Source organism: Schistocerca cancellata, chromosome 8, assembly GCF_023864275.1.
Source record: "Schistocerca cancellata isolate TAMUIC-IGC-003103 chromosome 8, iqSchCanc2.1, whole genome shotgun sequence".
In the NCBI taxonomy this organism is placed as follows: Eukaryota; Metazoa; Arthropoda; class Insecta; order Orthoptera; family Acrididae; genus Schistocerca; species Schistocerca cancellata.
The window spans coordinates 50,710,434-50,738,047 of NC_064633.1; the positions used below are offsets into that span (position 1 = coordinate 50,710,434).

At 40.9% G+C, this 27,614-nt stretch overlaps 1 protein-coding gene across 1 annotated transcript in view; it reads left to right on the plus strand.

Annotated features, from left to right (window-relative positions):
• LOC126095333 (zinc finger protein GLI4-like) overlaps window positions 1-12,229 on the plus strand; it is a 139,133-nt gene extending 126,904 nt beyond the window's left edge. The window contains exon 5 of the mRNA XM_049910138.1: window positions 11,768-12,229. Within this exon, the coding sequence (XP_049766095.1) occupies window positions 11,768-12,229 (462 nt within the window). The remainder of the gene's footprint in view (window positions 1-11,767) is intronic.
• Window positions 12,230-27,614: the final 15,385 nt, after the last annotated feature.

A 27,614-nucleotide genomic window follows, 5' to 3' on the forward strand; every position in this document is an offset into this window, starting at 1 on the left:
CGTCCTACTACCGCGGTCGCAGTTGCTGCCTTAACTTGGCAATAGCAAGCGCTAACAGAGCAGTTTGAGAAAATGAAGCACAGAAATTCCGAACTTAATCGTGAGTTACAGGCTCGTAAAGAGAGTCACGATCAGTCGCAATGACAGTCACGGGAGAGAAAGTCTGGATTGAGAGTGCCCTCTGTTCCATATGACTTGGCATGGTTTCACTGATTAATCCCTTCTCAGGCAACACAACGGAGGACGTTTTGCATTTGGTAATTTTATTTAACTGACGCATTATTAAACGAGGCCTTCTTGTTTTCTGTTTAGTGACTTCAACTCAAGCTGTTATTATTGAAGGCCTGTCTGTTATTTATTTGGTAATTTTACTTAACTGAAACTGTTATTAAAGAATGGCTGTCTGCGTTTAAAATAGCAATTTTGTTTAACTCAAGCTGTTATTATTGATGGCCTTGCCTACTTTGCATTTGATACTTTTGCTTAACTGAAGCTGTTATTAATAAATGCCTGCCTGTTCCCTTTTAATTAAATTAAGAGCTGTTCATAATATGGGTTAGCTGAAACTCTTTCTAATCAAGGCCTTCCTGTTTCATTGCCCTATTATTGAGGTCTGGTATCTTACTCAATCTGTGTTCTAATTAACTGAAACTGTGATTACCAAAGGGCTACCTGTTTCAGAGGTATTTATGTCAGTAAGGCAGTAACAGGAAAAGATACATGATGACAGTTGGTCCCTAACCTTTCGCCTTACATCTCTTTCTCCAAAATTGTAGGTTTCAAAGTTATTAATATACAGATGCAATAATAAAATTGAATTTGTTTACAAATACTAGTCATATACGAGCTGTGAATATTGAGTCATACTGACAATTTTTTAGATGCAAACATATTGAACCGAAATAACTAAATACATGAGATTAACAAAAAATATCATATCATGTGGAAAAACATAAAAACTATAAATTACGTGACATACATTTACTTGTTATACATTAGAAGGTTACTGTGAACAAAATATGTTTTGAGTGTAGACTGTACCACAACACACTCAATTATGCAAAAAACATTTTTCATGACTCATCATCTAATTTCTCCTTACTGACACAATCATCACACATTGCTAGTAAATGGTTCATACATGAATATTTGTCACATCTCTTGCAAGTATATTTATTTTTCGGTCTTTATTCCTTGGACATTGGACAAAATTACTTGTTTTAACTTTGTTAGGAGATCCTTGAGGCAAACTTTCTGTCGAATGTTGTCGGACACTTGCAGCGAGCTGTGTAGGGAACATCCACATCTTGTCTCTGATTTACTTGGCTCCTAATAAGCTGAAGAGACAAATTCTTCAAGAACTTCTGACGTATATGTTCCTTTTTTTGCGTTAGAATCATAAATTATTTGGCCCTTAATTCCTGCCATATTCATTAGAGCAAAGAACAAGGCCAGTTGCCACTGTCTAATGTTTCTTCGTACATCATATGAGGCAGAGAGTTCATCAACATCAACACCACATTCTGTAATATTGTAGAAAGTATTGATCTCTGGTTTATCTATATCACCTGTTAAATCATCAATGGCAGCATCATGGTACATTGTTGACATCAGTAACCGAAAATGCTGGCATGAACTCTTCGAACTCATGTATTTACAAATAATGGTGGAATCTCTGTCTTGTTTTTCCGCATTGTACCAACCATTGTAAGTTTACGTTCATTTAAAACTTTGGAGATGAGGCTGCATCTGGGGAACCAGTTATCTGTCGTAACATCCCTACCAGAACTCGAAATTTGTTGTATAAGTCTTCTAGTTTATTTCTAACTTTGAAACGCCCAGCTGTCTACAGACCTACATAGACGTCTAAATTCACAGCGTATCAATTAAGGCATCAACTAAGGCCAAAATTTTCAAACCATACTTTGCTGACTTTGTGGGCATGTACTTTCTGAAAGAGCAGTTCCCACGAAACGTTTCTAACTTTCGTCTAATGTAACATATTCACTGACAGAGAAATGTTTCTTACAGTTACCCACAAACTGGGTAAGAACATCTCTAATTGGAGCCAGCTTGTCTACTTCTGGCTGCTCTAACTTTCGTCTAATGTAACATATTCACTGACAGAGAAATGTTTCTTACAGTTACCCACAAACTGGGTAAGAACATCTCTAATTGGAGCCAGCTTGTCTACTTCTGGCTGCTCGGGTATCTTGGTCATCAAAACGACGTTACTGCAAGAGTATTCGGAATCTTTGGACTGACATAGATGCCCGAAAAATATCTATCCTGGTCCCATAAGATGCTCAAAGATCTTCCACTCTTGCCTGCCTTGTGTGTCCCTGTTAAATACAGGAGTGCTAGTACTGCCATCATTTTGTGTTTAGTTCGAGGTTTCAGTAGGTATTCCTGTGAATACTTCTCACTTTGACTCTCTATGCACTTATTTGTATATAAAACAATTTTTTCAATAATATTGGGACATATAAATAGACTGAAACATTCTAATGGTGTAGCACAGTGTTTGGCATTACCAGAGACACTTGAAAGGTGGGTAATAATATTGTGCGACCTTATTCTAACATTAGATCATGGGAATTCTGAATACCATTTCATCGTTCCATCTTTTCAAAGATAATAACTATCGTTGACCCCATTTTCATCTTATTCCTACTCTTACGATGTATCTAGATCACTTACAACAGCAGCAACTTCTTCATCTTCGTCACTGGAATCGATAGGCTCCTTATCAGGTACATCATCAATAAATGTTCGTAGTTGGTCCGCTTCTGGCCCATTAGGTTCCGTCTGTAATAATATTTGCTATTAATTATACAATTGATTGTTATATCTTACAGATAATACGTTCAAAATTGCAATGAAATTGTTACCCTTACTTTTCTTCACGAGAGTGGTGTGTTGGGATCTCACAAACCCCAACGTGCTCCATCTTGTTTCAACAGCACCTCACGAAGTTATGGAAACTCACTTCTACCACACTACCTCGCGACAGCTACCTGGAACTAGAAAGCAGTGCGACGTGCCATCTAGCGATTAAAAATAGAAATACTTTGCATACCACACCACTACACGCCACTGCCAGATTAAATAAATAAATAAACTATATTCCAAACACTGCTCTGTATCCCATTCATAGTTATACAAACAATATTCCACATATTGCCTTATCTACCAGAAATTGTTTAAACAATATTCCAAACACTGCAATCGATTTATCGTTAAATTCATTAAATAAATATATAAACTATATTCTATGCACTGCCTTGTATCCCATAAATTGTTTAAATAAACAGTATCCATAGATTTCCTTGTCTACCACAACTTTTTTAAACAATATTCCATACACTGCAATCGATTTCCCGCCAAATGGCCAATCAACTTACTCTTTTTTCCAGCCAGTTTCCAGGTGGGAGAGGGGAGGGGGTAGCCTGGGGGATTCGCTATAGTGGGGGAGGTAATTAAATGATCAGTTTAATTAATTAGTCAATCAAATTGATAGAATGGGAGTGAACTATTCTGATGACTTAGGTGTGAAAGTGTTCTTTTATCGGTGAAGGGGAGGGTGAGAGAGTTGAAGGTTGTCAGAGGAGTGGGGGAACAGGATGAGGAGGGAGAAGGTTGGGGGAGTTTCTCCGAAGGACGGACTATCCCCAGGGGCTACAAACAACTTAGAAAAACAATAGGTTATTGGGAGGGGGTCACAAATCAATGAAGTTTGCCACTGAATGTATGCAACCTGCACTAACAAAGTGCCCTGATGCTCTCTTTGCCCTTCTGCTTGCATGGACTCTATTCTGTTATCATTTAAGTTTCTGACACAAATTGTGAATGTTTTCCCAATTCATTCCATTTTATCCATAAAACAGAAAGTATTGATGATGAACTTCGGCAACTGCATTGCTTTTCACAATTTTAAATCGGTTCTGAATGTGAACATCACTCTTGTCTGTTATTACTGTCAGCACAACCACTGGGATCTCATATTTAAAGTTAATTATCTGAAACCAATTAAACTGATTCCTATTGATTTTCCTGCATTTCTTGTTATGTGGGTAAACTAGGATGCAAATCACTGAAAAAATTTACAATCTGTAAGGTGGCTTTCACAGTATAGATATAGATGTAAACCTTTTAGTGCTAAATATTTATAACTTTTTTCAACAAAATTTCTTTGCTCAAGACACTGGGCTGTCATATGGGACAGGTACCCAGGTCTCAATCCTAAAATTGTGGTTTATGTTTTCATTGGTCTCCTAAAATCACTTCAGTTATTTGTGGATTAATTTGTGAAACAACATCGCTATAAGTTTCCATTTTCTTTCTCTATGAACTAAAATATCGCATGGACACTTTTTTCCCTTATCATTTAAACCGCTAAAAATTAGTGGTGTCGATACTGCTACTAAGAGTGTATGATAAATACACTCCTGGAAATTGAAATAAGAACACCGTGAATTCATTGTCCCAGGAAGGGGAAACTTTATTGACACATTCCTGGGGTCAGATACATCACATGATCACACTGACAGAACCACAGGCACATAGACACAGGCAACAGAGCATGCACAATGTCGCCACTAGTACAGTGTATATCCACCTTTCGCAGCAATTCAGGCTGCTATTCTCCCATGGAGACGATCGTAGAGATGCTGGATGTAGTCCTGTGGAACGGCTTGCCATGCCATTTCCACCTGGCGCCTCAGTTGGACCAGCGTTCGTGCTGGACGTGCAGACCGCGTGAGACGACGCTTCATCCAGTCCCAAACATGCTCAATGGGGGACAGATCCGGAGATCTTGCCGGCCAGGGTAGTTGACTTACACCTTCTAGAGCACGTTGGGTGGCACGGGATACATGCGGACGTGCATTGTCCTGTTGGAACAGCAAGTTCCCTTGCCAGTCTAGGAATGGTAGAACGATGGGTTTGATGACGGTTTGGATGTACCGTGCACTATTCAGTGTCCGCTCGACGATCACCAGTGGTGTACGGCCAGTGTAGGAGATCGCTCCCCACACCTTGATGCCGGGTGTTGGCCCTGTGTGCCTCGGTCGTATGCAGTCCTGATTGTGGCGCTCACCTGCACGGCGCCAAACACGCATACGACCACCATTGGCACCAAGGCAGAAGCGACTCTCATCGCTGAAGACGACACGTCTCCATTCGTCCCTCCATTCACGCCTGTCGCGACACCACTGGAGGCGGGCTGCACGATGTTGGGGCGTGAGCGGAAGACGGCCTAACGGTGTGCGGGACCGTAGCCCAGCTTCAGGGAGACGGTTGCGAATGGTCCTCGCCGATACCCCAGGAGCAACAGTGTCCCTAATTTGCTGGGAAGTGGCGGTGCGGTCCCCTACGGCACTGCGTAGGATCCTACGGTCTTGGCGTGCATCCGTGCGTCGCTGCGGTCCGGTCCCAGGTCGACGGGCACGTGCACCTTCCGCCGACCACTGGCGACAACATCGATGTACTGTGGAGACCTCACACCCCACGTGTTGAGCAATTCGGCGGTACGTCCACCCGGCCTCCCGCATGCCCACTATATGCCCTCGCTCAAAGTCCGTCAACTGCACATACGTTTCACGTCCACGCTGTCGCGGCATGCTACCAGTGTTAAAGACTGCGATGGAGCTCCGTATGCCACGGCAAACTGGCTGATACTGACGGCGGCGGTGCACAAATGCTGCGCAGCTAGCGCCATTCGACGGCCAACACCGCGGTTCCTGGTGTGTCCGCTGTGCCGTGCGTGTGATCATTGCTTGTACAGCCCTCTCGCAGTGTCCGGAGCAAGTATGGTGGGTCTGACACACCGGTGTCAATGTGTTCTTTTTTCCATTTCCAGGAGTGTAGATCCCGATTTTCTCCTAAAGGATTATGTCAGTTTCACCAGGCTACAGACCTTTTCTGTATATATACTGTTGTACGGTAAACTATTTCTCTTCAACATCATCCCTCACCAACTGTTTTGAGTAGCACAAACCAGTTTGCCAGTGTCGCTCAGGAGATGTAAGCATATTTAATGAATGTTCAACTGCATCAAAAATTTAATTATTCTTCCTCTTCTGTTCCAAAACCTGATTGTCATCATTAATTGCTGCTAAGTGTAATATTTAGGGATACTGTTCCATAATTTCGGTCGAAACAATTCTTCAGAGTAGTAGGTAAACTGACCAGTAGATGTATTTTATGCTTTCAATTTTTCAAGTTTGTGATACATAGTTGTAATATTTATCCAAAACATTCCATTTTAGCTATAAAGTGGAAAGTATTTGAGATGAACTTCAGCAACTGTATTGCCTTTCACAATTGTAAGTCGGATAGCGGTGTGAAACTCACACTTGTCCGTTACTGCTATCAGCTCAGCCACTTGGAACTTGTCTTTAAACCGATTACTTCTGAAACCAATCAGACAGAGTTCTGTTCGTTTTTCGGTATTGCTAGTGATGTGGATTAACTATGATGTAAGTCACTGGAAAAATTTACAAACTGTAATGTGGCTTTCATAGTATAAATGTTTCTGTAGGTTTTTTGGCACCAAATATTTGTAACATTTTTGCAACAAAATTTGTTTGCTCAAGACACTACAGTGATATATGGGAGAGGTATTCAAGTCTCAACCCAAACATCGTGGGTTAAGTTTTTATTGGTGCCCTAAAATCACTTCAGTGAATTCTGGAATGGTTAGTGAAACAACATCACTATCATTTTCCACTTTCATCCTGAACTGAAACACAGCATGGACTCTAACCTTATGCCATCATCGTTTAATGCTGGAATGTTTATTCAGTTCATTGTGTTTTAGCTATAAAGCAGAACGTATTGTTAATTAACTTCAGCAATTGTATTGCCTTTCACAACTTTAAATCGGATCTCAGTGCGATCCTCGCAATGGTCCGTTGTCACTTTCAGCAAACCACTTGGAACTCATATTTACAACTACAGTATTACAGCTGCAGCGTGATGAATCTCTGTACGTCTCACAGACAATAGACGGAACGTCATTCTGCCCTCGTCCTTTCCTTTCCATTTTTTTAAATAATAGAATAAAGTAAAGCACTTTCCTTTAGTTTCGCTAGATTTCAGCCTTTACAATCTGAATGTCCCTCCGTTTACTCTAACATGTTGTCATCTATATTAACCAGTCGTTCTATAGCGGAAAATCCCAGGACTCTAATGGACACTGCCAGCTTTTGTGCATTTTGTGCTTTGCGGATCCTAAATCTACGAATTTAGGTCTTTAAAGAAAAACATCATATTTAGACTCTGCAGCCCAATAGTTTTACAGCAGGCTAACACTGGTCGTAGTTAGGCATATCTTTTTCTGAACGTATCTCAGTTGCGTGTAAGAATGCATTAATTCTTTTTTAGTCTCAGAAAGTAATCGACTGAGTTTCTAAATGTGACAGCAGATTGTAAGTGTGAAGCAATTTCTGAAAAGCGTTGACAGACTTGGGACTCAATAAGTATTTAGATGTCTCAAATGTGTACCCTTCTCATTGCAGCTCCCTTGTTTGAAACAAGTAATGAATGAGTATCCTTCGAAAAGAGACAATTTTCTGTGTCCTTTGCTTTCTTGTGAATACATTATTGCTGTTTACAACTACGTGAAATGCATATGCAACCATCATTTTTGCAGAAAGCTTGTTCCATGTCTCCACAACGATTTCACACGAAAAAAAGTGAACTGTCTTGGTCTTAGTACATATATCTGGCGTTGTACTGATTTGTGAAATTTTAAGTGAAAAATACGTAGGTTCGATCACATACATATACGAAAACCACACTAAGTAGCCACACTGCGTTGTCCCAAATACTTCTAGATATGTGAAATCGTTTCAATACATTAGCTTCACCGTTTGCTTCCTTTTATTGCAAGTGCTTCTTTCAATCATAGGACATGTAGATCCATTGTCTGCGCTACTGTGGTACAGGGCTATCCATTACGGAATATGTTGTGATGCGTACGTTAGTTAATTAAAATGGGAAAGGATACAGCAAATGACATGCACCTTCTGTTTGCTATCAAACTTTTACCTAAATTGGCTAATGTGACATCGCCGAAACACAGCGATGTAAAATATATTTTCGTCCTGATGATGGAGGTTTAATTGTCATGTCACATACTTGACGAACTAAATGCTTTGTGACTGGTGTAGAATTATATTTTCTGTCCATACAATGTTGACCCTAATGTCACAAGCTGTAAAATTCTTGCAAGGGAAGCCTCCATGTCACCGACTTTGCTCATCTTTCGCACGACTGTAGTAAATACTTAGATGTAACAAATGCTGCTCTGGTACGATGTATTTCTCAGGCGTTTCTGAAAAATCGACATTCGAAGAGTTAATAGCCAGTAGCAAAAAACATGAGAGCATCGTCTGTCGACAGGCGGCGCTACTGTGATCAATTAATGGGGCAGACTGGAAATTTGCCCGTGCTTCGTTACAGTCTAATTTTTATCCTAGTCTACCATCAAACACTTGTCTCGTATTTCTTCGGAAAGAAACAGTAACGAAAACAATAATGATTGTGGTGCATTTGCAGTAAAGTACAATCAAGAAATAGTAAGGGATCATTAATTTATCGATAGTTTCATGTACCTATTGCAGTGAAAGCATATCGAGCTGTACCTGATTTGAACAAAGTACCTGGTATTTGCAATAAGAAATTCAGTAAAGGAAACAAAAGAAAAGTTCGGAGTAGGCGTTAAAATCCATGGAGAAGAAATAAAAACTTCAAGGTTCGCCGATGACATTGTAATTCTGTCAGAGACAGCAAAGGACTTGGAAGAGCAGTTGAACGGAGTGGACAGTGTCTTGAAAGGAGGGTATAAGATGAACATCAACAAAAGCAAATCGAGGATAATGGAATGTAGTCGAATTAAGTCGGGTGATGCTGAGGGAATTAGATTAGGAAATGAGACACTTAAAGTACTGCAGGAGTTTTGTTATTTGGGGAGCAAATTAACTGATGATGGTCGAAGTAGAGAGGATATAACTTGTATGGCAAGGAAAGCGTTTCTGAAGAAAAGAAATTTGTTAACATCGAATATAGATTGAAGTGTCAGGAAGTCATTTCTGAAAGTATTTGTATGGAGTGTAGTCATGTATGGAAGTGAAACGTGGACAATAAATAGTTTAGACAAAAAGAAAATAGAAGCTTTCGAAATGTGCTGCTGCATAAGAATGCTGAAGATTAGATGGGTAGATCACATAACTAATGAGGAGGTACTGAATAGAATTGGGGAGAAGAGGAGTTTGTGGCACAACTTGACTAAAAGAAGGGATCGGTTGGTAGGACATGTTCTGTGGCATCAAGGGATCACCAATTTAGTATTGGAGGGCAGCGTGGAGGGTAAAAATCGTAGAGGGAGTCCAAGAGATGAATACACTAAGCAGATTCAGAAGGATGTAGGATGCAGTAGGTACTGAGAGATGAAGAAGCTTGCACAGGATAGAGTAGCATGGAGAGCTCCATGAAACCAGTCTCAGGACTGAAGATCACAACAACAACAAATAAACTATACAATACCAATATTGTACCACAATGATTACCATGATTCCTTTCCAAAGAAACATGATTCGTTGTAGTGATATGAATATTTGGTGGAAGGTCAGGAAAAAAAGTAAACGAAAATGACTTGGCTGGAATGCAGTCTGCCATATTAGCCTGTTGTGTCCGCGCCTCTACTCGGCGGTTTGTACCCTTATGATATTCAACAGGATCGTGATACTTGGAAAGTTGACTTTTCGAAACGCTTGAGAAAGGCATCATACTACAGTATTATTTGTTGCATCTAAGTATTTGCTAAAATCTCGTGCACGGTGAGCAAAATAGGTGACCCGTTGAGTGCAGGACTCCATTGTGAATGAGGCTGGTGCACGAGCTGAGAGCTGTTGTTGTTGTGGTCTTCAGTCCTGAGACTGGTTTGATGCAGCTCTCCATGCTACTCTATCCTGTGCAAGCTTCTTCATCTCCCAGTACCTACTGCAACCTACATCCTTCTGAATCTGCTTAGTGTATTCATCTCTTGGTCTCCCCCTATGATTTTTACCCTCCACGCTGCCCTCCAATACTAAACTGGTGATCCCTTGATGCCTCAGAACATGTCCTACCAACCGATCCCTTCTTCTGGTCAAGTTGTGCCACAAACTTCTCTTCTCCCCAATCCTATTCAATACTTCCTCATTAGTTATGTGATCTACCCATCTAATCTTCAGCATTCTTCTGTAGCACCACATTTCAAAAGCTTCTATTCTCTTCTTGTCCAAACTATTTACCGTCCATGTTTCACTTCCGTACATGGCTACACTCCATACAAATACTTTCAGAAATAACTTCCTGACACTTAAATCTATACTCGATGTTAACAAATTTCTCTTCTTCAGAAACGCTTTCCTTGCCATTGCCAGTCTACATTTTATATCCTCTCTACTTCGTCCATCATCAGTTATTTTGCTCCCCAAATAGCAAAACTCCTTTACTACTTTAAGCGTCTCATTTCCTAATCTAATACCCTCAGCATCACCCGACTTAATTCGACTACATTCCATTATCCTCGTTTTGCTTTTATTGATGTTCATCTTATATCCTCCCTTCAAGACACCATCCATTCCGTTCAACTGCTCTTCCAAGTCCTTTGCTATCTCTGATAGAATTACAATGTCATCGGCGAACCTCAAAGTTTTTATTTCTTCTCCATGGATTTTAATACCTACTCCGAATTTTTCTTTTGTTTCCTTTACTGCTTGCTCAATATAGAGATTGAATAACATCGGGGAGAGGCTACAACCCTGTCTTACTCCCTTCCCAACCACTGCTTCCCTTTCATGTCCCTCAACTCTTATAACTGCCATCTGGTTTCTGTACAAGTTGTAAATAGCCTTTCGCTCCCTGTATTTTACCCCTGCCACCTTTAGAATTTGAAAGAGAGTATTCCAGTCAACATTGTCAAAAGCTTTCTCTAAGTCTACAAATGCTAGAAACGTAGGTTTGCCTTTCCTTAATCTTTCTTCTAAGATAAGTCGTAAGGTCAGTATTGCCTCACGTGTTCCAGTATTTCTACGGAATCCAAACTGATCTTCCCCGAGGTCGGCTTCTACTAGTTTTTCCATTCGTCTGTAAAGAATTCGTGTTAGTACTTTGCAGCTGTGGCTTATTAAACTGATTGTTCGGTAATTTTCACATCTGTCAACACCTGCTTTCTTTGGGATTGGAATTATTATATTCTTCTTGAAGTCTGAGGGTATTTCGCTTGTTTCATACATCTTGCTCACCAGATGGTAGAGTTTTGTCAGGACTGGCTCTCCCAAGGCCGTCAGTAGTTCCAATGGAATGTTGTCTACTCCGGGGGCCTTGTTTCGACTCAGGTCTTTCAGTGCTCTGTCAAACTCTTCACACAGTATCGTATCTCCCATTTCATCTTCATCTACATCCTCTTCCATTTGCATAACATTGTCCTCAAGTGCATCGCCCTTGTATAGACCCTCTATATACTCCTTCCACCTTTCTGCTTTCCCTTCTTTGCTTAGAACTGGGTTTCCATCTGAGCTCTTGATGTTCATACAAGTGGTTCTCTTATCTCCAAAGGTCTCTTTAATTTTCCTGTAGGCAGTATCTATCTTACCCCTAGTGAGATACGCCTCTACATCCTTACATTTGTCCTCTAGCCATCCCTGCTTAGCCATTTTGCACTTCCTGTCGATCTCATTTTTGAGACAGCTGAGAGCTGATGTTATTATTGGTGCAGGTGTGTGGGAAGCAGTTCGCGGACCGCAGCAACATGATGCTCCATCTCCGGCTGCACTCCGGCATCAGGCCGTACAGCTGCGGCGAGTGCGGCAAGGCGTTCACCAAGAAGCACCACCTCAAGGCGCACATGTCCTGCCACACGGGACTGCGGCCCTACGCCTGCGACCGCTGCGGCGCGCGCTTCAGCCAGTCCAGCAACATGCGCGCGCACCGCAAGAAGTGCACCACGCCGCGGCCGCCTCCCGGGGGCGGCGGGGGCGGCGGCGGCGGCGGGGGCGGCGGCGGCGGGCCCGCGGTCAGGGCGGCGGGCACCAGCGTCATCATGCGCGTGTCCGGCGACCTGGTGCAGCACGTGCTGCAGTGCGCCGACGATGCAGCCGCCGCCGCCGGCCGAAACGTCACGCTTGCTGGCGACGCCGCTACGTCCCTCGTGGCTCCCTCAGCCACCCACACAGCATAATATGAGAAAGCTCCACCAATACATCGAGGCAGTGACAGTTACTAAATGTAAGAGACGATCATGTAGCAGCATCCAAATTAAGGACTGTTGTCGTATTTTATTTTTACTTGCCAGTGCTGCTTTTGGTGGAATACTGTTCTCTATTTTTTTTTTTCAAGCCCTTCCATCGTTCCAGATAGCTTTGAGAGCTACTCTGTCGTAATTTTATGTTTTCTTGCCTAATTTATGGCTCAGACTGCAAGATTCCATTTTTGTTATTTTACTCCACATCATCAAATTCGGGAAATTCTGTGCCATTATCAAACGTGTCTTTAAAACTCAAGCAAGTAAATCGAAAAAAAGGTATATCTCTTGCGTAAATCGGTCTATATTTATTGTCACCATTCAGAAAGAGCATCAAATTGAATTTCATCCAACGCCAAATTGCCATTTCACCGCATCCAGTTTCTTTTAGGAGAATATGTCATACTGAGGGGAGCAACAAAAAGATTAGTGATGGGAGGTAAATCATAAATATTTCTGTCAAAATGTTTTATACCCATCTCATATATATTTAGATAGAGTGTCAAAAAAAAAATGGTTCAAATGGCTCTGAGCACTATGGGACTTAACATCCGAGGTTACCAGTCCCCTAGAACTTAGAAATACTTAAACCTAACTAACCTAAGGACATCACGCACATCCATGCCCGATGTAGGATTCGAACCTGCGACCGTAGCAGCCGCGCGGTTCCAGACTGAAGCGCCTAGAACCGCTCGGCTACACTGGCCGGCATAGATTGTCAACGGTTATTTATTTTGCTAACCAGAGTCGATGAAAACACATTACATGAAACTGTGGTGCTTTTCATTCTTATAGCATTTACAGATTTGGCGTGAAGACAGTCTCATCTTGAGAAATTTTGGCCACTTTCTCTTACGTCTTCTTAAGGTTCTAGTAGGTCTGCCTTCCTTTATATAAAAAAGACGGAGCAAATCAAACAAATTCGCTTCTTTCTACCCTTTTCAGTAGCACATTGCAGTGAATCCTTTGTAATCCAATACAGCTCGACGTGTCGTATGAATTTTGTACGCTGCACTCTTCTTCAGGCGTTCAGTATCTACCTCATTGAATTCTGTATCATCTCTTTTCTATGAACTCTATTAAAATCTTAGCAGTATTCTTGTCAGTCATTGTCGTACGTAAATTTCCAAAAGAGTGGCATCTACAGTCTATCTTTCAGTAATATGGCATCTTTGTAAATATATTAACACATTTCCACATTCATTATGTAATTAATTATAAATATTGATCCAGCGCAGTACCACAGGAAAAAGCGTTGGTGAAATGGGCGCCATTGTGATCTGTATCTCGAACTTACTGGCACTACCAACTTTTTCGATAATAACAAATATGCTTTAGAAAATGCAATATTCTGTTGAAGATTTTGGTAGAATAGCCTAGCTCCATCTGATGCTTATTTATTTAACAGTGCTCTAGTAATGTTAACTGTACACACTCGTTTGTTTCTCCATGTTTCAGATTTTTGATCTCCGCGTTTTATGATAGTTAGCTCTCTTTATAAGACAGGAATGTACTTTTAACGGAACGGATTAGATATATGTTCCTCAGTACCAAGCTAATACGCAACTGCAGAAATTTTAAATTGTTTCAAGGATAACTCTCCGCTCCTGTCAATCTCCTTTGCTTCAGTCTTTTCGCAAATCCTTGCCTCATAAATAGCACAGTCCCTTCAGTTATTCGAGTTTCAGTTCTGCTGTACAGATGTTTGTCCGAATTTATGTTACTATCCTTTTCGTTGACCAATGGTTTCTTTCTATGGTTTTACTAAACCTATATCACAACCAGTCTGTTTAATAACTAACTAGCGAGTTTATTTCAGATGAAACTGCTCCCTTGCTTCAGTAGTTATATAGTGAGAGATTTTTGTGTCCTTTAGCACTGTTTGATATCAGAACATGTTTTAAGCTACTTTTAATACATGGATGTATTTAATTGCATAAAATATCTCCATCAGTGATGTAAAGTAATGATGCCAATAGGGAGGACATGCAGAGAACTAAAAATAATTTGTATGGGCCATACGAATGAATGAGAATTGTTCCAGTTATGTTAAAGGATAAGCATACAGAAAAAGGGACATTGTTCCCGACAAAAATCTCTATAATTAACGAGGCAAGAGACTACCAGTCATTAAATTTGTACTATGTAAGCCACTATAATTTTCAGATTGATACAATACGATAAATATCAACACGTTATGGAACTATTTTCTTTTCCTCAAATCTTATCACCCATCCCAAAGATTGATGTGTATGTCATTCTTACTTATCTGTAACGATAGTGCTATGAGTCTACCCCTATTGAATTATCTGCAAAAGCTCGATGTTTTGATACTGATGGTGAGACGAGATCCACCAGGTTGAGTCAAGTCGGACATCTGTTTATTGATCCAGTTCTTTCGACGACCACCTATCAGTCAAACCACGTACATGATTTTCTTAAATTTTCATGTATAGCGCTTCCGTTACAGAAACTGTGACTTGATAATTTTCATTAATGTCATGCATCATTACGTATGACGCTATTACACATTAGCATGTGTTTCACTCAACTCTTAGGGATTCGTGTTAGAATATTAACCCATAATTAAATAAAACGTACGAGAATTTGCATTGTGCTGATGACGATTGATAGCGTATATTCCACATTCGAAATTTCTTGTAGTAAGTACATGTCGAGCAAGTTATGTGGGGTTGTTCAATTCTAACATTCAGTTCCTGGAAATGGTCGTAGTAATTCATAACGCATTCAAGTCTTCTTAAAAACAATAGGGTGTCCTATTTCCTGGCAAATATTTATCTCCCATTTACTTCATGCTTTTCTAGTCCCGTGACAATAAACAAAGTAAGCTGTAATTTATTTCAGTTCTTAAATTTATTGAATGTATCTACATTCAACGTTTCAGGGCACATTTTCTGCTATTTGAAAGCGAAAACCTAAAATGACATTAGCAGTAATGGATCTTAGCTCCTTTCTGGTTACTGTAGTTGATCAGCAGTTGTTTACTACGAACTTTTTGTTGTTATCACTTCAATTCCGTATGCTTGTGCCTATCGGAATGCTTTTCGTCACACTTAACAGAAAATAACCCACAGATTTTAATTTACCTTAACAGTCCTAAAACAAAACACAACGAAAAAACATTCTAGAATTGTGTTATGCAGTCAATGGAAACTTTGCCTCCAAAAATTTGATTTCGTCTTCGGTTCACTGTTACTATATACCGTGTATTATGCATACAGAATACTGTGAGCCACATGCAGAGGTATCGACCAGTATATTATTGTCACCGAAATACCAACCCCAACATTATTGTTAAAATGATACTGCAATGGTCTGCTCTTCAGTAGGCACTGTAGTCGTTAGTGTCGTAATATATTTTTGTATGCCACAATTTTTGTACGAGCTTTCTCTAATTTGTCTAAACCTGGTTGTGGCTTACAGTAAGTCACGTTTAGAGAAATCACGTGCGCCTCTGCTGTCATAAAATAAACAAACACCGTCCGGAGAGGCCTTGAAGGTCGCATGGCACCGACCGGCTGCCATGTCATCCTAAGCCCTTACGCGTCACTGGACCCATCCAAGTGCTAGCCAAGCTGGACAGCACTTAACTTCGGTGATTACCACTGCGGCAATGCCGTTGGCTATAATGTCTTAAGGAAGCGCACAATCATCTGTTAGTGTCATAATCCCATCAGATTCAGCTTGTCTTTCAGTAATTCGGTAATCGTTTGATATGAGTACTGCATTCACATCACTCTATCCCCAACTTCATAAAACGATTATTTTGGTACTAGACATCAGTTTTTGAATGTTCTTAATCTAGATGCTGCTACTGAATCATAATATGATTCCTGCCCATGTAAATATCATGATCTATATTCTCTTATAGCGTAAAATAAATTAATTTCATGTTGGGTATTGTACTCTTGTCGTTACAGGACAGTTAAGAAACTGTATAGATAGTTGTTTATGAGAACGCTCCACAAAAGTGTCTTGCCACAGGTAATGATTTTTTTTATAATATGAGCTATTCCAGGTAATGAATACCTAGTTTTGGTAAGGGTTGTGAATGGACGCCGAGTTTGAAAGTGAGGGACACTACGAACAGAAGATTAGAGTCTCTTCCAGACAGAATATGTAAGTACCGGTGCAGGTAGTAGCTTATGAATCATACATGATGGAAACACGTGCCTGTGTAGCGTTAAAGAACAATAGCAACAGAAACTAACGTAATAATAAAGTCGCCAAGCATGGTGCAGTTGTTGTAGACAAAGTAAAGAAATACTGCTCAAGCAACATGAAAAGTTGTTCTTCATACATGCTACCATGTCTTGACAATGGTCAAGACTCGACCAGCATATCAGAACAAAGACAATTAAGTTACAAATTATTCTTCTGTATGAATATTACGCAACGGAAACGCACATCTGACTATTAGTAATTTACACAACTCTGACTGTTCACTACGCACTGGCAATACCACATTTTCTTTTTTTATTTAACGGCTTTGACCAACACGTGGCCATCGCACTGAATATGAATGGCGCACACATTATAAATTCTGGATATCATGGCATCATACAATTCGAAGGACAAGGCCACCAATCTTTTTCTTTTCACTATCTTATCTATTCCGATAAATTATATAACCTAAACACACAAATTCTATAACCTACAACAATAACACATGAGAAATTCCGCCCAGAGGGCATGGCTTTACATTGGTGATTCTCTATCTTATGGTCTCGTAATTCTTTTACGCTACAGTGCACTTTCTGGATAGGATGGTGTATCTTTTGCTATATCTCACACTTCGAATCTCACAACCATCATCACGAAACTTTCCTCCAGACCGAGCGGTACAAAAGGAACATGCATAACCCACTACCTCTGAAACTACCTTGCTACTCTCCCATGCAAACCACACATACTTAAATTACATGACATACACCACACTGCAACATGGAATACAACATAAGGAATAGTCACAACATGATAATCACATCACTTTCAGCTTTCCCACTTCAATCAGTATTCATCCCAGTTTCACACGACACTGCCCCACTTCGTAACTTTTCTTTCCTACTACGAACTCTGGACGATACATGCACGTCTTCCTGTGCAATGCAAGCCAAGTGGCGTTGCTGGATATACGGCTGACTCACCTTGCTTCTCTCTCAGAGTATTATAGCTTGAATCAAGCGTCACAAGGAAACATAACACGCAAAGTAATATTAAGAACATATTCATCACACACGCGAGTCCTCAAGTGATACCATGGACGAGTACTTCTCTTTATCCTTTGTCTCATACACAGATTGAGACCCACACAGTACTCACCACGTGGAAGTACTCGTCTCTAATTTCAAGCCCTGCACACGCCATTTCTTAAATATTTCCAACTTATACTACACACGCTAGTAATTCAGCTTAACTTAAGCACTCGGAAGTATTTCAACTTATTGCTACACGTGGTTTCATTGTGACCGTTGGTCACTTCCGAAGTTTACTACGATCCCATTAATATTACCTGCCTGACATTTAATTCTCCCCACAAAAGTTCCTGAAATAGAGAAATTATTATTCTAAACTACTCTTAAGTATTTCACATGCATACCTAAAAGAGATGGCAGGTCCGCTGTCAAGTCAGTCGCGGCACGCTGGTCAGAAAATAAAACGCAATCCAATAAAACGTGGCTCACAGTGACCTGGACGCCGCAAGCACCACACAATGGAGGGTCTTCTCGCCGGAGCAGGAAGCCATGCGTCGTAGGGCTGTGGCCTATTCGAAGCCGAGTGAGGAGAACCTCGTCCCGTCGATGGGGCTGAAAGGAAGTACACCACACACACGTTGTGGGCTTGACTGTACAGAGCTTATTGTCAGTCACTTCCAGCCACTCACCCTCCCACCGACGCATGACGCGTGAGCTGAACAGTGAGGTGAGTGTGTCCAAGGGGATAGCACACTGAGATACTTGTGGATCGAGACACGCCTCCTTGGCTGCGAGATCTGCCCTTTCATTCCCAACAATGCCGACATGCCCCGGAACCTATTTTCAATGTCGGGCGGTACTGTACCCTTTCACCACTGGCTACCCACGCAGAAAAAAAATGGCACGGTACTATCCTTGCAATGCGAGGGTAGTTCCGAAATTTTTTTTAAGAAAACTGTATTATAACAAACGTAGCAAGTCATCAAAATAACCAGGAGGAGACCTTAGCCCCTGGTGACCTCAAATAGACGACCAAATGCTGTTACTTTACCAAATTATTGACACAGTTGTTGCATTATTGTACTCTCTACAATCCGGAGTAACGTACACATACAAATTTACATCAATCCAAATGACAAATAAAACATTACATCATACAAATAAAAAATAATGGTGAGATAAAAATTTGCTTAGTTACCGGGATCTCCGTTATTTTTAGGAGTAATCCAAACTTCAATAATTCTAAAACAAATTAAAAAAATACTAATTGTACTCATAAAATTTTAAATAGCTCACCGTCCAAACACAGAAAAAGTAATCTGACATTCATAAATTGCCTTGTAATAATCTTTACACGGCAATGTCTAAATACAAAACAAAATCAACAAAAGGAAAAGAAATTGCGTACACTAGTTACATGTAGAATACCATTACTCTAAAACGTACATCAAACCTACAGAGAAATTAAACTGAGAAAAAAAAAAGAAATATACCACAAGTTACACACCTGTTACGTAATATAGTTCATCTAAGACATCATGTCATACCTCATTAACTATCATCACTTAAGCAATTGCCACCATTACTCGATTGTGAGTTTAACCTTATCCTTGTCCACAAATACCTGCTGCTGAGCTAGTCAGTCCATCAACTTTGATCAATACACGCAGTAAATAGTTAGCAATAAGTGCCTGAATCCACCAGTAGCTCTCGTATCTTACTCTACTGCTCATTTCTCTGTTGATACGCATTTAGACGACAAGAACTTGCATTTCGACTAGTCTTCGTTACACTTTAATGTGAAATATAACCACTGTGATAATGCAAATAAGTGGCTTCAGTCAACACACCAACAAGATCATTACTGTCCACGACATCAAAATGCAACAGTTAATTCCGATATTTGTTATGCAATGCAAACTCTTGTCCCCTGTGACAACCTTATTGACCAATGCAACAAGAGCCGCTACGTTAGTGTTATGCCACTGGCTAATAATTAAAGCATCATTGTACCAAATATTCTAATAAACATGCTACGTGAACTTGATAACCCAGAACAAACAAAAAAAAAAACACTAACTATTCTAAACACAAATGTGAATGAAATACAATTACACTTGCTGTCCATTCAGGAATGAAACATATTTTTAAAAAATTACACAATTACAAGTACAAATACGTTATTCCCTATCTTGCGAGTCACACGGAATCATTTCATTCTGTGATTTACTTGGGGTCAAAAAGTTGCTGATAGTTTTCCTAGGAACACTGTCTCGTTGTCAAAGCTCTCCCATGGTTACCCGGACGAAAGTCTTTAAGTCACCCAAATCGGCATTTTGAACACATTAAACACAAATGTCATAGTCACTCTCAGAGTACCATCCACACGAATCTGGTCGTCCAGAAATGGCCCTACAACTACTATTACCCACGGTTCTGTCCTTTCAGTTCATGGTGTAATTAAAAGTCGTAAGTTCCAACAAAGAGCACTTATTCCCACACCAATTAAAGAAATGTCTCCTACTACAAATGCAAATGTCAATGTCCCACTTTAGTTTCTTGCGTTCATACAATAATTAGTCACCAAACGACAACTGTCCTCTTTAAGAATACCAAGCGTCCCACATGCAATTCACAAAGCACACTTAACAAGTCACTGCCAAAAGTTTATGGATCCCACCGTTCAGTGGTCAAGACAAAACAAAACAATCGTCCTGTCTGCTAAAGACAAAATCTTTTCCACCACTCACATCATGGAAACACCAGTCCTTCACTTTCCACCTTTTGGAGACATACGAGCAGTCATCTTGTTTCACGGCTCCACAGTCCAGTACTAGTTAATAGTTGCTGGTAAAAAGTGACCGCCGGACTCTGCCGCGCGTCGTTCATTCTGCTGTGGCGCCGCCGCCGCGCGAGCCGTTCAGCGGAAATAAACCACCCGCTGTTGCCTCCACGGGATACTGTCTCCAGTCGTAAGGGTGGCGCAACTTATGAATGGCCCCCCAGGCCGTTGACCTGCTGTAGCGGGCGCGTGGAGTGTACCTCGACCGACAGTGGAGTGGGGAGCGCCGCGGCTCTGTCGCCTCTCCCATGGCGACGTCAGCTTGGCCTCCTTCATTTTTATGTAGGTACCAGTGCGTTCTGCGTGGGCACCTCAGCGCTACGACACCCATTCAGTAAGACCCTTCCGTGCATCTCGCAACATTACAGACAAAAGGATATTCTTACAGTATTTAAATACTCATTGATTACATGTATGATCTATTAGACACATTGGTAATAAAAGAATCTTTGTTCTAAAAAACATAAAATCATACACTCTAGTTTTCTACACATACAACATCAACATTTATCCCTTTTCTATATACAGCCCACACTTGTGCTATTGATTGTACCTGTCGTCCCTCATACAAAACATGAAAGTGTAAAAAAAAAAAAGGAATAAGAAACAATCTATACAGCTCATAATTACAATATCAAATAGTAGACTACTCCAACATCCTATCAGTGAAAATATTAGAAACTGTTGATTCTAAAACTACAATATACAATGAACCTTTGTGCTTGTGACAGACTGAAATTAATACCCCTTGAAAGTGTTCTAACCAAAAAATAAGAAATAATCTACACAGCTCACAATTACCTACCACATGTTAAATAGTAAACTACTTTAACATCCTAACACAATAAACATTTTAGAAACTGATGACTCTAAATCTACAACATACAATGCTCCTTTCTGCTTGTGACAGACTAAAATTAGTATCTCTTTATATATTTTACCTTTTTATTATATATAACAACATTTCTAGGACATGTATGTACCATCCACATGATGTCAGATCCTGACCTGCCATCGAGGTTCATCCAAATCAAACAATAAAGCACAATAATGTTTTAGTTATGGATCGGTAGCATCCCCTTTACAGGAGTGTGCGCATTGATCACACTACTCTACGACTCTCACTCACCAGACATCACATTTTCCTTCTCATTCAATCCATTAATACTCTAACAGAATAGGTCTAGAAGTCAGCTAACCTTAACACCACCACACTCACGACAACATACCATACCTTTGCTCCCTTATACTCATAACACCTCCACACTCACGACAACATACCATACCTTGGCTCCCTTATACTCAACCACATAACACATGAAGTTGTTTCGGAGATAGCATTCCAGTCTCCGAATTCGTCCTTTCACTCTGGCACCTCTCTCCATCGGCTTACCTCTGCATTCACTTTACCGATTATTCATCCTGCTAAATATCAACTTAGAATTGCGACATTTCATCTAAGAACAAAAAATACACAAATTATTCATCCTGCAAAATAACTGTACACATTCTTGGTACCGTTTTGAATAGTTATACTGGCACCAGGCTTCAACAACAATAACAAAAATTACTTTTTTTCATGTTGCAAATGGTATGGTAAGAATTAGATTTACACTTATATTACATCTTAATTCAGTATTCCACAACGTTCACCATCTGGATCTCATACTCCCTTTATGTCCTTTCACGTTGTGCAGTTGTCCTCCTCTCTTCATTCGTATTTCGGCTCTCCGTCCGTCCATTACTCCATCATTTCCTGGTCTTCCTTCGCCATTGGCTTCAATCTCGATTGCAGCATACACAGGCCTCTCTGTAACATACATCTAAGACATCTCCACATTATTAATTCTACTCACCTTTATTTACCACTGTTTCATCACGTCGAATCTCTCTTTACGAGTATTAATCACACTGCTTCACGTCGCTTCTCTCCTTTAATATCACTTTTATCCACTCATTAATTATCACGTCGTTTCTGCTTGATCCTTATTCATATGACAAAAAATACGTACATACACCACTCTGTCGACTCCTGTTCATGACTCGTTCGACCAGTCTATTCCGTCATACTTCCTGACATCCCGCCTGAAAATTGTTATGTTCGATTTGACCCTGCACAACGTTACACACCACAAATAAATACACTGACTATCTACCATAAATTGCCTACTTTCGATCTATCCTTAACTTTTCCATAATTTGATGTTAGAAATGTGATGAAGCCCACGAGATTGTTTTCCCTTGATCGTCTCAATCAGTACAGCATTTTCATGGACAATCCGCCTCACTCTGAATGGTCCACTATACACCGTAAAGAATTAGCTGGTTAGGAATCTGTGCTTCTTTGATAATCGATGAGTTTTAATTAGAACCTTGTCTCCTACTGCCAATTCGATCTTACGGATCTTTCCTTTCTGCTTCTCCTGCCTATCCTTAGCTGCTTTCTTAATACGCTCTATCGCAACCTTGACAATTTCTGTGTGCCTCTGCTTTCCTGATCGCGGAAAATCTACCAGCTCCCTGACTCGATTTGGTGGTGGTTCATTCTTTAGTACCGTAATTGGTGATAAACCAGTTGCTCCATGTGGTAGCTCATTGAGGATGTCCTGAAAATCTTTGAGAATAATACTCCAACTTCTATGTTGCCTATGGCAATAGATCTTACACAACTTTCCCAGTTCTTTTACCACTCTTTCACTGGGGTTACTTGCAGAATGGTATCGGGATATGAACACCGGTTTTATCCTTCTTCTCTTCAGTGTGGTTAGCCATTGTCTGGATCTATATTGTGGTCCATTGTCAGCTATGAACTTTTCTACAGTTCCTACTTCTCGCAAAAAGTTTTTAACGATCGCTGCTGCTACTGTCCTTCCCGTCGCAAGTTTCAATGCGGTAAAAGTCACATACTTTGACACCAATTCCACTACTACTAAAACATATCTATATCCTTGCACTGACTTAGGTAGCGGGCCAAACAAATCTGTTGCTCCGAATTCCCTCAATCTACCTGGCACTATCGGAAAAAGCGGTGCTTTGCATGAGATAGTTAACGATTTTGCCTTCTGGCACAATTTGCAACTACCAAGCACGTTCTTGATCCTCCTCTCCATACTAATGAAATAAACTGATTCCCTTAACTTCTTACAGCATTTCCTTGCCCTGTAATGCCCGTAACTTAGGTGCGTGTACCAGATCAGCTTGTTGACTATTTCATTTGGTATACACAACACCCAGTCCTGTGTGTCCGGATTTCTACGGTAGAAAAGGACCCCGTTCTGAATTGTATAAAACCGCGCTATATTGGCATCTAAGTTCGCTCTAACTCTGTCCTTCACCATTCTCCATGACACGTCTTTATCCTGCTCTTTCGCGATATTTGTGAGTACCGCCCCTATGTATTTCTCGAACGGCACACCCTGCATATACAATTTGGCATATCTGTTCTCGTTTACCTCCTCATCAAAGCATTGACCATGACCTACTGGGTTCCTTGACAACGCATCTGCCACTATATTCTGTGGCCCAGGAATATACATGACCGTAAACTGAAACTCCTGTAAATAGAGTGCCCACCTAGCGAGTCGTCTATAGTTAAGTTTGGCCGACATCAGAAACTGTAGTGACTTGTGGTCAGTATAGATTTTAGTATGCCTCCCATACAAATAGTATCTAAACTTACTAAAACCCCATACTATTGCCAAAGCTTCAAGCTCAATTACCCTGTAATTTCTCTCAGCTTTGCTAAGCACTCGGCTCGCAAATGCAATAGCTTGTTGTATTACTTCTCCTCCTTGCTCTTGCTCTTGGAACAATGTTACCCCAAGTCCACTACGGGAACTGTCCGTGGCCATACAAAACTCTTTCCCTAGGTCTGGATGCCCGAGAAGAGGTGCCGATAGTAGTGCCTTCTTTAACGCCTCATACTCTTCCTGCGCGACAGGGTCCCAACTCCATACCGTTTTCTTTCCAGTCAGCTGACATAGTCTGGGTGTCGCTGCACCCCCAATCTTAATAAACCTCCTGTAAAAATTGATTAATCCTAAATAACCCCGTAGCTGACGTTTTGTTCTTGGCACCGGAAAATCTCTGATTGCTTCGAGTTTGTCTGGATTTGGTCTTATTCCCTCTGGTGTCACATTGTGACCTAGAAACTCGATTTCTTTTCGTCCAAATTCTGACTTTCCCAAATTCACGATTACCCCATGTCTCTCCAATGCACCGAGCAATATGTTTAACGTTCTATTGTGGTCTTCCCAGTTTCTTTCTGATACCAGGACATCATCCACGTACTGTGTTACCTTATCTTTTATTTCATTCGGAATGACAGTATTTAGCGCTCTGATAAATGCCGCGGATGATACATTTAACCCAAATGGTAGTTTCCGGAATTGATATGATTTCCCGTAGCACAAGAAAGCAGTATATTTTCTACACCCCCTATCTAACTCCACCTGCCAGAAACTCATTCTCAAATCAACTGAGCTGAGAACTCTGATCCCGTGAAACTTTTGTAGCAATTCGTCAAGTGTCAGTGGCCGATCTGTCTCTGGCTCTATTATCTTATTAATCCTTCTTGCGTCCAAAACTAATCTAATTGACCCATCCTTTTTTTCAACACAAACTAAAGGGCTGTTGTACGGACTGGATGCTGGTTCGATAATCCCTTGTTGTAGCATGCTTTCGATCTCAGCTTCTACCCTTTATTTGTACACAACAGGTATCGGGTACACTTGGGCCCTACTGTTGATGGGGCATGACTTTGAATCTATACACAAAATTTCTTATTGTACCCGCATCATGTTTAAATACCTTCCTGTTCTCGTATAAAATTTTCTGCAATTCGCCGTAGACCGTGGTCCCTCGTAAATGCCATATTTTCTCCTTGATCTTCTCCTCCAAACATTTATGAATTTCCTCCTTCTCTTGTTCGAACTCCTTATTCCTTGCCTGTCTACCGGACTTTACCGCGAGACATAATGCTAAGTGTGCGTTATCTTTAGCACATAAGCAATCGTCGAATATTAATGTAATTTCCTCCGAATCTCGTTTCAACTCCATCGAACCATTTCTCATGTTAACGACTGCTTTATATTGGTTCAAAAAATTTACGCCTAATATCCCTTCAACAGTTAGAGATGACACAATCATGAACACTGTACTAAACCTCTTCGCCTGGCACACAAAGTCTACCTGCGCTTGTAACTTCACCTCAATTCCCTTTCCTGTAACTGCCCCTCTCACTGTTGTCCTTTGCAATGGCAACGTTGGCCATGGTTTTGTAAGACTACAACACTTAAACACATCTTCCCTCAAAACACTCATTACACTGCCTGTGTCGATGACACAAGGTACGATTATATTATTTATATCTACGCTAATTATTGTGTGGACTTCACTCCCCACATCTCCTACCTCCTCTAACAGACTCTCCCTTAGTTTTCCGTAATCGATATACCTAATATTTACATCATTAATAGTCCTGGTTTGTATCCGTCTATCATGTAGTCACCTTCTTGTCCCTCCGTCAGTGTGACATTGATTGTCCTGTCGTGAAAGCAATGACTGCCTATCCTCTCTTCGCCCATCATTTTCATTTTCCCTTCTTCTTCCATCTCTGTCCCATCTTCAATTTTCCCGGTTTGCCGGTCGATATCCCCATGAATTCTGCCCCCTATTTCCTCGCCATCTTCCATTTCCGTCATTCCTCTGATTCCATGCTCTCCTGTCATTCTGATAGTTTCTGCCGTTCCTATCCTCGAGTCTGTCTGACCTATGAGTCGTATCTCCGTTCACGATGCTGCTCTCATTACTCAGTTCCTGTAACAAGTGCTGAAATGACGCGGAATCGTCTAAGCCTCTGCCTGCTATCACTATATCTCTGCGCAGTCTCACTGGCAACTTCGTCATACAGATCCTAATGAGCTCCCCAGGTTCGTGTGGCACATCCAGATACCTATTTCGTCTCAGCATTTCCTGATAGCATGCCACTGGATCTCTTATACGACCTTCGTTACAATTTGGCATCATCAATACGCTTTGCTTAACCTGGTCCTGCCTACTTTTCGATCAGAATTCATTTAAAAACTTGTCACAAAATATCTTGTAGCTACTACAGTCTTTAATAACTTCCTGCATTTTCGCTCTAGCCTCGTCCCTCAAATGGTTACACACAAACTTCATTTTGAGGACCGGTCCCCACGATGAAGGTAATGAATCTTGAAATTGAGACAGCTGCGGGCATGGATGTTGGTAGTTATCTGAATCCGGAAAACAAGTGTACGTTTGTACCAACACGAAGTCCCTGCTACATTCTTCTTCCGCATTTATGTTTTCCGACCTTGGACTATACCCAGTTGGGTTTGCCACCTGTTTTATCCGACACAACCGTTCTTCTAACTCTCTGAGTTCGTCTTCCTCTTTCTGCCTAATTTCGTTTTTTGAATTTATCTCACTCTCCCTCTGCAATCTACCTGGTGGTGTTTCACCTTCGCTTCTGCACGCTAATTGCAACTGTGCTAGTTCTTCCCTATGGTTCCTATTTGTTTCTCATTGTGCCTCTTTAAACTGTAATAGTGATTGTATCTCCTCCTGGTCGGCATAAACCTCTCGCTGCGTACTGTCAGAGCCTGTTTCGCCTCTTATACTGATCTTTTCTACATCTGCACTAATCGTATTTATTCTGACCACTACCTCCGCAACTTCATCCCTGTGTTTATTTAGCGCCACTTCCTGCCGGGTGACTTGAGTTTCCACGCTGTCTAATGTCCCTTGTTTATCTGCAAGTAAGTCCTCCACTATCTCTTTGATTCGCTCATCCGGCAACACGTCGCTACGTTCTGTAATATCACTCTCTATTGCACTTATTCGTACCTCCAAATTATTGGCTTTTTCTTTCACAGCATCACATACTTGCTTCAATGCATCCAGATTCTTCTCCCCCTCATCTAACCGATTATTAACTGTGGACAGACGCTCATTGATAACTGTGTGTAGCTTCCTCATTGCCTCTTTATTTCCCTTATCCATTGCCTCCAATCTTTCCTTAGTCTCCCTGTCTCTCTCCTTATTATCTCTATCCATCGCTTACAATCTTTCCTTATTATCTCTATCCATCCTCTGTAAAAACTGCAGTAGCACACTGTCATTTGCTACTTTCGGTGCGCTCACCTCGTTCGCCTGAGAAACCGTAGATTCGCTAAGGATAGCTGCACTTTCACTGCATACCTGACCTAGTCCCGGCTCGCCCGCGTCGTCGGGAAAAGCC